General features: G+C 39.8%; 1 protein-coding gene across 6 annotated transcripts in view; it reads right to left on the bottom strand.

Annotated features, from left to right (window-relative positions):
- Dnah9 (dynein, axonemal, heavy chain 9) overlaps nt 1–12834 on the bottom strand; it is a 319645-nt gene that overhangs the window by 203623 nt on the left and 103188 nt on the right. For all 6 annotated transcript variants that reach the window (XM_013522070.1, XM_005399351.1, XM_013522071.1 and 3 more), the window contains exon 27: nt 4689–4845. In XM_013522070.1, coding sequence (XP_013377524.1) covers nt 4689–4845 — 157 coding nt within the window. The remainder of the gene's footprint in view (nt 1–4688; nt 4846–12834) is intronic.

Below are 12834 nucleotides of genomic sequence, written 5' to 3' on the forward strand. Positions count from 1 at the left end.
TCTCAGCCTGTCTCTCTCTTTCCCTCTCTGTCTCTGTCTCTCTGTTTTTCTCTCTCCCCATCTATATATCTGCCTAACCAGCTATCAACCTGTTATATATGCTAAGCAGAAACTCAGGAATTAAAATCCATGCTTAACAGTGGTTTTGAAAGCTTTTACAGTTGTGAATCTCTTTCATAAAATGGAACCCAAATATATAAAATTAAAAAATTAAAATCTCAATAGGTAGATTCTTTCCATTCCATATTATACCCTAAGGCCTGTGGCAGAACCCCAGGAGTCCACACGACCCCATTTGTTTACCGAACATATCTCTTGGTGTCACAAGCTAGGCAGCGGTGGTGCCTTGCCATGGGAGTGTGAGCTTGTGGACTGGGACAGGCAGAGGACTGGGAGCCAGTTGTGTGTCTCAGGGAGACTTGGGAGGTTTGTGGCAGGTCAGAGCTGGAAAGGAAGGACATGGCACATCCAGGATGACCCAGAGTTCCAACCAGACCACAGGGAAAGTGAAGGGACCCTGGTTGATGGGTGAAGGATCAGGCAGGAAGGAAGCGGGTGTTCACCACAAGATGAGACAAAGGCTTCCACCACCTGGAGATATTCACTCCCCAGGCAGGGGCAGGACTAAAAAGTAGATGAAACTGGGGAAGAGATGTGGGAGTCATCAGTATTTATGTTAAAAAATGGACTTTATAAGGAAGAATCCATCGGGGTGTAAAGGAGGGTAATAGGGGGTGGATATGATCAAAGTATGCTAGGTGCGTGTATGAAAATCCCCAGTGAAGCTCAATATTCTGTAAAATTAATATACACTAATAAAAAATTTTTTAAGAAAAAGATCAGTAAATGAGATCAAGGGGCCAAGATATCAGATGGTTAGGAGGACAGCTGTGGAAGTATGATGTTTCAGGAGCCATAGGAGTCTGGGATCCTAAGGAATAATGGGTACACTGGGGTCTCAAGGGAGTCTGAGTTTCTGAGAGGCTCAGAAATAATTCCAATCACTCTCAGGTTCACAACCAGTTGGTGTCTCTGCAACAGCCTCTCCAAATTGAGGTCAAGGGGGAAGATATTGCTGCTATAACCTAGAGAACATCTCAGCACTAAAATTGCAACTGTTTCCGGAGAGAGTGGCTAGTTTTATGGGTTTTCCAACCAGCAGGAACAGAGTGCAGCGGTAACTTTCCCTTCTCTTTACATCCTCACAATATTCTGTGTCAGCTTAGCTCTCCATGAACCTCCTGCACTCATCCAGCTAAGTGCATAGCGTTCTTTATAGAACTCAGAAGGTAAAGGGGATGAGGTCCACACGGTAGAGGGGTGTGAGGTCCAACTACAGTCCACACTCTCCTCAGTTTAGCTATTTGCTTCCCTGCCCACTACCTCCTCGTGTTCCCTAGATTACCACTTACCTTTTCTTTTCCTTTTTTTTTTTTTTATAGCCTTTTCTTTTTTTTTCTTCCATTTCTCCTGCCCCATCATCCGGCTCCTCAACCCGTCTGTTCTGAATGACTGCAGTATTCTCACTGAAGACTTTTCTTCTAGTCTCCCTGTCTCAGTCCATCTGATCATCTTTGACATCTTCCTTAAATGCCATTCTTATGCTTTCACTCCCGTCCTGGAATGTGCAGGTCCTTTTACAGCCTGCCATGTCTTTAGTGGTTTTCAGTCCATCTCCTCCTTATTTGACCCCATCTCTTACTTTCTGTTCCCTGACCCTCCCTAAGATAGCCAGCCATTTTCCCATGTGTATTTCTAGCTTTTGCTCCTACACAGACATGAACAGAATGTATTGGTTTGAATGTCCTGAACAACACGTCAAAATGATCCCCAGAAACAAAGGGGAGCTCTTCCTGACCCTCACTCTCTTGCTTTCCTGGCCCAGCCAGGCCCTGTGAGGAGAGTTCAGGGGCAAAACAAGAATGAGGAGTAAGGGTGGAGGTCCTGGCTGTACACAGAATTTTAAGCTGTGTTAAAATACCATACCCCAAAACTCAAGTATGCTTTGGTGGCACTTGCTCTGCAGTGTCTTTCCTGACCAGCATCCCACTGAGACTCCCCACTATTCTGGAAGAGTCTGGGGCCAAGAGTTTGTAGAATACACATGAGTACCCAACATGGTTCTGTCTGGATGCTAATTAGCTTCCTAATTATCTCATATATGATTTGTCCTTCTAGATAGATAGAGCTATCCTCTATCTACTCATCTGCCATCTGTCTGTCTATCTACCTATGGTCTATCAATAATCTATCTATAATCTATTTAACATCTGTCAGTCATCTCTATCTAGTAGTCATCCATTACCTTCCTATAATACACTTATCAACCATCTATGTATCCATCTGTCTCTATTTAGGGGCCCCTGCTCCCCTCAATTTCTGTGTCCTGACTGAAGATTACAGAGTGCCTTGACCATCCTGTGACTCAGCCAGTTACAAATTTTTCCCAGCAGGCCTAAGCCTAAGCAGGGACCTTGATCACTCCCAGGCACTGGTAAAGGTGTTTGGTTGGTCAAAAACAGTGAAAGAAACTGGTCCCTGATGTAAGCACAAATTCCTTAAACCCTCATATAAACTCCACACCCTGATCTCCTTGCTGAAGACATGCCTGGGTAGAACATCTCTTTTTGCTGTCCATCCATAGCAAGTTCCTCCTCTAATAAATGCTTTGGACTAATTACTTTAGCTTCTATCTCCCTCCCTCCAACCTTCTCTCTTTCTCTCTCTCTCTGTGTGTGTGTGTTTTCTCCCCCTTCTTTTTTTAGAGCTTTGTGCCCTTGTGCCTGCTAAGCAAGCACTGTACCCTGTACCACACACAGCTATACACCAGTCCTCAGTTCTTCCTTTGGAATATCAACCACTGACCCCATCTTGGAATGGTTTGGGACACTCCCTGGTGGGAACTTCCCTGCCTCAGCTCTTGGAGCAACTCCAGCTGTGAATTTAAATTTATCAGGATGAAACATGAATCTCTTTTCGGTATCCTTCCACATTGCCCTATGCATACTGAACAATGACAACAGCTAATAATTTAACTTGATTTCTGGAGTATTTCATGATGAAAAATAATTCTTGAACACTTGGACAACCAAGGGGAAAGATTTGCAAGCAGGTTCACGAGAATGCCTGCTTACTAGGGATATCTGGTGTCTGGGAAAGGACCATCTTGGACCACTGTAAACGCTGATGTCACTCTAGTCTGTGTCAGGGTCAGGCTCAATGAACAAAGCTTCATTCACTGTTCAAGAGAACTAAGGTAGACATTTGTCCCATCCTGCCTCTAAGATGAACTGGTAGGCACAGAGTACAGTGATTAAATTTGAAAAAAAAAATGTGTAAAACAGCCTTCATGATCGCTGGCTGTGGGGCCAGCTTATCTCTTCCTATTTGCTATCCTAAGGATGACTTTGAAGAAATCTACTAATTTTCTTCAATCAATACTTCATCTAAATGAGTGTGTCTTTCAGAGTGTTTCCTTTGGGAGACTAGACTTACTATAGCAAAGCACCAATGTTCAACTACAGAAGAATCTAGAAGCTTAAAATAATCCTAAGGCCGAGTTTATTTCTTTAAAAGGAAAAAGATCTTCTAGCCCAGCTTAAAAAGAAACATTATCTTAATGTGTTCATCACTAAAAGCAGCTGTGCTAAAATTTAGGGGATGGATGTGGACCATGAGGAAGATAGTTATTTTGGGTCCGAATTCTCCTCCCGTTTGCTTACTAGAAGAAAATGTGCAACAGGACTTGACAACTTTTTGGACAGAACAGAAATTATTTGCTAGAGAAATTATTCCAGTTGTACAAGACAAGTTTCATTTAAAGAGTCCTATAACTCTTGAACTGCAAGTTATTTCTGCATAAGTGTATTTTACAATTAATATATCACATTTATACACATATTTAATCTACTTAATGCAGTTGTTTTTATTTTTCTACTCTAATTTGCATGTCATCCTGTTTACAAAAGGTTCACAAAAATTCATACAATATAAAAAATAAAGATAATGAGAAAATGAGGGAACTTGTTATTACACATTTTCAAAATTTAATCTTATATTCAGTTGTGAGCAGAATGTTTCTAGATGAGAAGTGATCTCTTGGGTTTTTTGTGTCTCTGGTTTTTCTCTGTGACAGAAACTGGACTATATTGGTTCTTGAAAGAAGTTGAATGCCCGAGTGAAGCACATTAGCTTTGCACTTGTCTTCTGTGGGCATTTCTTGCAGTGAGTGGGGTTAATCTAGTCTCCTTCTAGAAGTCACACTTGCTCTCATACAGTACTCTTGGGAACACCCACTTTACAGAGGACCTAACATGTAGCTGTTACACAAAGACAAGTATCTTTAATACAGGTGCTTATGAGCCTTCGTATACTTCTGGACCAAATGGTAAATTTAGGGCTTTGGGTATGTGTTCACCTGCTTCATTTAACAAATGAGTCACAAAGTTCATTAGTGGAGTCAGACTCCATAGGCTTGTGCCTCCTTGTCATGTAAGAGGTTTTGCGGAAGGTAAACAAGGTCAGGGTTCAAAGATACCTCAAATCTACCATGAAGGAGTGAGCAGAAGCCTCTTTGTCTGTACTCTGAGACCTGGTAGAGCTGGGCCAGAATAGTGCGGATAACTCTCACACCATGCTTGAGCCACTACCAAGTTCCTATTCCCTTTCCAACCTGGGTGGATCTGTACCTTGTAGTCCATCTGCTCTGAGCAGTTGAACACGTAGACCATGATGCCCAGGGCTCGGCCCAGGTCCTTGGTTGTCTCTGTCTTGCCTGTGCCCGCAGGTCCTGCTGGAGCTCCACTCATGGTCAGGTGCAGAGACTGGGTGAGAGTGATGTAGCACCTGCCAAATACAGAAGGGCAGATGTCATCCTCAGTACTACAGGGGCCCTTGCTGGGTCTTAGGGAGAGAGAAACTCAAGGCAAATTGGGGCTTATGTAGCTTCTGTGAAGGAAAGTTCAAAGGTTTCCCTCTTGTCCGTTCCCCACAGATCTGGGAAAGCTGCTCAGCAAGCAACCTGATCATCATTCCCACCCCTAAAGGACATCAGATGGTCTCCGCTAGGCCCATCTTAATCTTGGTCCTTTCTATTCCTCTAGCTTCACTTCTTACTCCCCAACCCTGCGGCACTCTAAATCCAGCCATATGGAGCTACGTTCACTTGCGTTACACAAGAACCGTGCTTGGTCCTCTGGCTTCCCCACTCCCAGCCCCTACGCCCACCTGGATGATGTTCCTTTTCACTCTCTGTTAATCACTAGTAACTCCTAGAGGCTCACACTTCAGGCCTCTGTCTAAATCACTGTTCCCATTCCAGAATTTAGCACAGCCCCAGGCACATTAAGCCCTCAGTAGCTGTCACACAAATGAATGCATGATTTGACTAGATCAATAATTTAATCTACATAAACTTCCTATGACTATTTTTACTAATGACAATAAAATAAGTAGCTTTAAGATTATTTCTGGTGTTTTCTTAGAAGATTCATAGTTCCATTTAGTCTCAGTTCAAAATGTGCCTCTTGGTGATAAGTACATGAAAAAGTGCTCTTGACCACTGGTCACTAGGGAAATGAAAATTAAATCTACCACAAGGCACTATTATATATCACTAGGTGAGCTATAATTTAAAACATGATCATAACATGTATTGGTGAGGATGTGGAAGAATTGGGAACTTCATACATTGCTGGTGGGAATGTCAAACGGTACTGCCACTTTGAAAGGAGATAGCTGAGCAGCTCCTTGAAAAGTAAAGCTGAGCATATGATTCAGAAATTCCCCTTTTAGGAATATACCGAAGAAAAATAAATTCACTTATTTATAGCATTTGTTTACTGTAGCAACATTAATGACAATAGAAACAGAACCAACACAAATGTCCATCACTGGGGAGTGGATAAACAAAGGGTAGCATTTCCATGGGACAGAAATTATCTTCAATCATATAAAGGAATAAAATAACAGACCTGACACAGAACAGATGAGCCTCCAAAACATTATACTAAGTGAAAAACACCAGATACTTTATTATTTCATGTAAATGAAATGTCTAGAAAAAGCAAAGAGACAAGCAGAAGATCAGTGGCTGCCTGAGGATGGGACAAGAGCAAGGATTCATTGCAAACAGGGTGAAGGAAATGTTCCAAAACTGGATGGAAGCAATGGCTGCACAACTATATATTTACTAAAAATTACTGAACTGCATGCTTGTTGTGGGTGAACATTAAGACATATAAATGATGCCTCAATGAAGCTGTTAAAATTTCATGATTCATCCTTTAATACCTAGCAAAGCAATACACAGACTCTCCACTTACAGGCTATATAGCCTGATTGGCCCCCAGAATTAGTTCTCTCTGTTTCTGAATCTGATGGCTCAGGCTGACCAGTGACCAGGTTAGTAGCTTTTTGCCAGATGGTAACTGGGTCTCTGCTGACTTCAAAGAGCCTAGAATCAAAGTGGTTTTGAAAGGACGTGAAGTATTTGTCTTCCCCAATTCAGTGCACAATTCCCTGATCTGTTTTAGCTTTAGAAAATGAAGCCCAGGACGGCAAGCTGCCTACCTAAGCAGAGAGGAGAGTTGTACAGAATTATTATTTCATCTCAAGCTTTTTTGTATCATGGAATATATTGTCTCAACTGATCCAGGAGATTTGAGTTATGTTTAAATTTAACCCTCCACTACCGAGGCTCATGCAGCTGCCTCATTTCCTTGTAGATCAAATGACACTGACCATCAGCTAGGCCCTGATGTGAGGTCAGGGGAGTTAAGGTTAGGGTGAAAAGCTGAATCTCACCTTTTCTTTCTTGATGGCTATCACCATTTGATCACTCTATTCCTTTCAAATATTCCTAGTTAGATCTTCTCAGAATCTTATGTGCAGCCTCCTGGGCTCTGAGCTTCTGGCTTCATATTGGCCTCATGTATTCTACTTCTCCCAGCCTCAGATTTCTTCTAGAACTGTTCAGAGCCACCACAGCTCTGCACCTACCACAGATAGTCTCAATCCCACATAACGCATTTTCTTTCTTCCCTCTCACCACCCCTGTTCCTCAGCTGCCTGCTCTACAGCCAGGCCTCTTCTCTCAGAAGCTGCAAGGACTCTACAGGAACTTAGATGCCTGGAAGGGCAAAGTTTCACAAAACAAACTTCTCATAGAAAAGTTTGAGAATCCTTAGAAAGAAACTTTTGGAACTGAGTGCCAATTTCATTTAGAGCAACTATTAAGTTTCTGATTATCTCCAGAAGCACTTGGGGGGGGCAGATTTCAAAATGTTATTATTTCCCCCCATAGTAGTAGAATTCAAGAGCTAGAAGGGATTTCTAAAGTTAACTAATCTAACATCCTTGTTTTATAGATGAGTAGACTGAGGTTCAGGGAAAAAAAAATTGGGTTACCTAATGAGTTCTGATAACTAAGGCAGGACAAGTGAGGCTTTGTCTCAGGCTGTGAGGAAAGCAGAAAGAACAGAAAGATGCAGTATTCTCCTTTGCTGCAGGAGAGTTTGCCAAGACGCTTGAGCTGCTGAGCCAATAGCACATCCCAATATTTCTGACACATCCCTGACCCAGGAGGCCCTCAGTGGCCTTATTAAAGTGTCATCTCCTGAAAGACTCAGCCAGCTCCCTCAATCTGCTCCTTCTTCCTGGAGTAGGTTGGTAGATGCTACTGTGGTGGTTTAAGGAGGCAAGGACTCCGAGGTCAAGGAGAGTGCCTTCAAATCTTGCCTCCAACATATGGTGTCTAGGAGACTTGACCAAGTCCCTAAAATGTTTTGTGTAGATAAATTTGCAGTTTCAGAAACAGTGGTGATTGTAAGTGGCAAGGAGTCCTTTAATGAGAGATCTTGACTTATTCTTTGAAAAGTGGATCAATTTAGTTTGCCTCCAGTGGAAACAACTTTAGTGCTACAAGAGGCCTCAGAAATGAGCCTTTGACCTATTCATGCCAGCATCTTCCCTTACTAAATCAATTAGGTACAATCATGTAGCTTTCTTCTTCTGGAAAGCCACAGTGCTTGTAGAAAATGGGTCAGTTTCTCAAAATTGAGTTCAAAGTACTGTATTGTTGTTTTCTTTGGGCAAATAGCTTCTATAGCTTAATTCTTATCTGTCCCACTAGGCTCTTAAGCAAAATAAGATGAGACAAGAGATTTGAAAGTAATTCGAAAAGCAGAAAGCTGACACCTCAAAATGTTATATTTTGAGGTAATAAATTTACCAAATGTAGCTTTTATCTCTTTTTTATACAGTTATCTAACTTGCAGATCATGAAACTATTGATGCTGTATTTTAATTTCAACTATAATTAGCTTGGAACTGTTGTGAAAACTTATACTGGATAATCTTAGAATAGATGAAGTCATAGTTGGTTTGTATTATTTGTCTACACTGTGTAACAAAATACCACAAATTTAGTGGCTTAAAAACACATGTTTGTTGTGTTGTGTAGGTCAGAAGTTCAGCTGAGTTCACTTCTTGGCTGGACTCTTATTTGGAGATGCTGGGAAAGAATTTGCTTGCAAGTTCATTCAGGTTCTTGGTAAAATGTTTTCCCTACCAGTTAGTTAAGCAGAGATCGCTGTTGGCTGTTGCGAGCCAATGATATCTCAGCTTCTAGAGTCCGTTATGACTTCCTTGCCATGTGGACCTTCACTTTCAAACAAGCAGTGGCATATCAAATTCTTCTCATGCTTCAGATCACTCTGACTGCCCCTTTTGCTTTGAGCCAGGAGAAAGCTCTACTTTTAAGAGCGAACATGATTATATTAGGTCCACTAGAATAATGTCCCTTTTGCTGTATGTTATGACTTAGATCTCAAGTGTCTCCCAAAGGCCCTGGTACTTAAGACATGGTCCTGAATCTATAGTGCTATTGGGAAGTGGTAGAACCTTTAAGGGATGAGGTGAGAGGGAGAAAGTTATGGCCCTGGAGTTGTGTATTTTTATACCAGTTTCTTTTTCTCTTTGCCTCCTGGCTGCCATTAAAGTGAACATGCAGTTTTCACCATGTGCTCCTGCCATGACGTACGGTGCTGCCACAAGCCTAAAGCAACAGGGCTAAGTGAACATAAAGTAAAACTTCTGAAGCCATGAAACAAAATAAATCTTTCTTCTTTCAATTTAATTTCTTCAGGTATTTTGTCACAGCAATGAAAAGTAAACATGCCATATAATAAAACACAGTCATGAAAATGATATCATCACAGTCATTTTTCACCTACACTCAGAGAAGAGATTTTAGAAGAATAAGAATATCAGGAGTCATTATTAGAGTTTTGCTGATTACCTGGTTCAAAAACTATAACTGGGGAAAGAATGTGTTGCAAAAAATACCTACCTTGGTGGGGTCTTCAATGGCATCCCAGAACTCTGCTAACACTCTACTCCCTATTGCTCAATATCTTCACTGATAATTTGAATAAAGGAGTAAATGACTAGATAGAAGATAGACCAAATTTCTGAAAAATTTTAGCCATTAAAATGATAGGTGGGGCTGGGGATTTAGCTCAGCGGCAAAGCGCCTGCCTGGCAAGCACAAGGTCGTGAGTTCGGTTCCCGGTACCGGAGAAAAACCAAAAAAAAAAAAAAAAAAAAAAATGATAGGTGGTGCTGGGGATTTAGCTCAGTGGCACAGTGCCTGCTTGGCAAGTGTGAGGTCATGAATTCGATTCCCGGTACTGGGAAAAAAATAAAATAAAATGATAGGCAAGGCCCAATCAATCAAATTTAAGAGAGACAAATGCAAAGTAACCTTTCAGGCAATGGCACACACAAAGAAAGAGGAGATATGATAAGGTAGAAGTTGATACGAAAAAGACTCAGAGATTTTAATAGTTTCCAAGCTTGACAGAAGAAATAGCATTAATAGAAGAAAAATATCCTTAGCGTCAACCTAGAGCAAATGTGTTCATTTTATACGATTTTAGTATTTGACTGTTTAAAAAGTCTTAGTTCTTAATGCAAACGCCCTCAATTCTATCATCTATTCTACATATTATTTCATTTTAAGATCCCTCATCATTCAGTGCTCATCTTTTTCTTTGCTTACATTAGATTGTGTGTGATAGGAAGAACTGAGAGAAATGATCCAAATTTTGCACATATGACCTTGATAGCAAAAACCATAGTATGTCTAGTAACTAAACTTGAGCAGTCATGCCTATGCTTTGTTATTTCCAGCTCTCAAATAGGATTAAAAATTTAAGAACTTAAAAAAATAAAGTTAAGAACTGATTTAGAAAAACCAAGAAAATCAAGCACAAAATTTTAAGAATTTGTATTACAGGGCAGTAAATAGCCAGAATAAAAGGTAAATGTACAAAAACAAATTTGTTTTTATACACTAGTTAAAAAGTTAAGTATATAATGAAGTCATGAAAATGTTGCTTAGATACATCACCAATAACACAGCCTATAAAATAAAACGATAAATTAGACTGCATTAAAATTTAAAACTTTTGTACTTCAAAAATTACCATTAAGGAAATGAAAAGAAGAAAAATAGATGAGGGTACAATATTTGCAAACATGTATATAATAAATCTGGAGTTTACAAAGAATTCTTAGAACTCAATAATAAATAGGCAAACCATCAAACAACAGCCAACAGATTTGAGTACACATTACACCAAAGAAGAGGTATGAATGGCTAGCATGCACATGAAAACTTGCTCAGCATCATTTGCTATTAGGAAAATGCCAAATGAAATCCAAATGAGATACCACTTTTTGTCCTCCAGAATGGCTACAATAAATAAAACCAACAATAACAAATGTTGGCAAGGATACAGAGAAATGGGAACCTTCACATGTTGTGAATGTAATATGATGCAGCCATGCTATGGTTGATACACTGAGGAGTCAACTTGAGGAGTCTAGAGGCTTGAGGAAGTGACTCAGCAGTTCTACATCCTGGGGTGAAAAGGACATGCCCTTACGACTCTGGGATGTTGTTCATTGTGTCAATTTGAGAAGTTCAGAAGGTTAACTGTGTGACTCAGCAGGGAGCCAGGGTGCTTACTTTGTATTGATCTTGAGCCTGTGCAAGAGGAGGGCATGGAGATTATGTGAGTGTTACACGCCCCTCAGGTGGGGGTAGCCTGCTTACAATATAAGGGAGGGAAAGAGGCTTGTTCTCTCTGTCACTCCTCTCTTATTACTTTGCTGTTCTGCAGTCATGAACTGTTGCCCTCTGCCATGTGCCAATCTGCCTTAGTATGGACTGAAACCTCCATGAACTGTAAGCTAAATAAACCTTTCCTTCCTTAATTTGGGGCATTGGGTGTTTTGTATCAACAAGGAGAGAAAAGTAACCAAGACAAGCCACTTTGGAAAACAGTTTGGCAGTTTCTCAAAAAGTTAAAAATAGAAGTACACAATACATAACAGTACCCATCCAGGAGAAAAAAAATATCCACACAAAACTTGTACAAATAGCAATATTGTTTATAATGGTCCCATCTATAAACAATTCAAGCATGCACAAGTGTGCATTGACAGACAGCATGATATGTTCATGACTATTCAAGCTCAACCTTTGTTTAAGCCCCAGAGCTGGTTATGGTATGGCAAGCTAGATTCAGTGTGCAGATATGTGGGATGACTTCCTTTTTGTTTATGTTGCTTCGAGTTGGGGTTCTAACACTCATACAGTGTAGTTAAAAATATTTTGACTAAAATGTTTTAATTCACTTTGCTTAACAGTCAAAATATTTCCCAAAGAAATAAAAAAGTTAAAGAAAAGTGAAATAAACTAAAACAGAATAAAATATAGATAAATATTAAATGTATCTAGAAAGGAATAAAGCATAATAGTAATTTTAAATCTCTTAGCATAAAAGTAATTTTGAAAAAAAATAGAAAAATGAGTAATCATAGTAAGAATTCACTTGCTCTCAGCCAGTTGAACAGCCAATAAACACATAATTCTGCAGTCTGTGAGTTATTAAGGACATCCACATCCAAACAAGACACAACTTTAGTAAAATTACTAAAATCTTGGAGAGTAGTAATTATGCTGTTGAAGGTGTTGTGACATCAATGTTCTATGAACTACCAGAAAGAGCAGGAAAAAATTATGTTTCAAGAAAAATTTATAAATATATATCATCTAATGATCTTCCTTCTTAGAATCCATCCTGGGGAGACAATAATCAATTTGGTACAACATTTACACATAAATTCCTGCAGCTTTATTTTTAACAATAAAAGCTTAGACATAACAAATACCCCATAATGTAGCCGTTACATACTTTTATGTGATACTTGCAAATGGACTGTAATTCAGCTACTGAACGGTTTCAGGAGACTATTTAGATAATACACACTATACAGTGTTAAGTAAAACACTGATTTTTTATATAGCAGGTGAGCTCACTTTCATTGTTCAAAACTTACATGTAGAAATTAAATTTAACAATTTTCTCCAGATGGCTTTTTTTTTTCCTTTCTATAGATAACTAAATTTTTCCAAATTTTCTCCAACAAAAATGTCAGAAAAACTTTTAAAAGAAAGTGCATGGGTTTTTGCTACTTGTGTCCTTGTCCAGCAAATCACCTTCAAAGACTGTTGCATCAATTACATCTCACCTACTTGCAGTAGTTCCTGAGAAATTAAGAGGTACTCCAGATAGATAAGAAGTTGATTAGAACAGTACTTAACACAGCAGAGGGCAGAAAGAGGCATTTGTGTGTGAAGGTGAGAGAAGGAGACAAGAGGGGAGGAGATCACCCAAAGGCTAAGAAATGACTTGTGTGAATTGCTTTTGTTCAGCCTGAAAAAACATTTCCATTTAGTTCTTCAGCTTACTGTGTGCCAAAGTC

This window comes from Chinchilla lanigera, unplaced genomic scaffold, assembly GCF_000276665.1.
Source record: "Chinchilla lanigera isolate Chin_1 unplaced genomic scaffold, ChiLan1.0 scaffold00066, whole genome shotgun sequence".
NCBI lineage: Eukaryota > Metazoa > Chordata > Mammalia > Rodentia > Chinchillidae > Chinchilla > Chinchilla lanigera.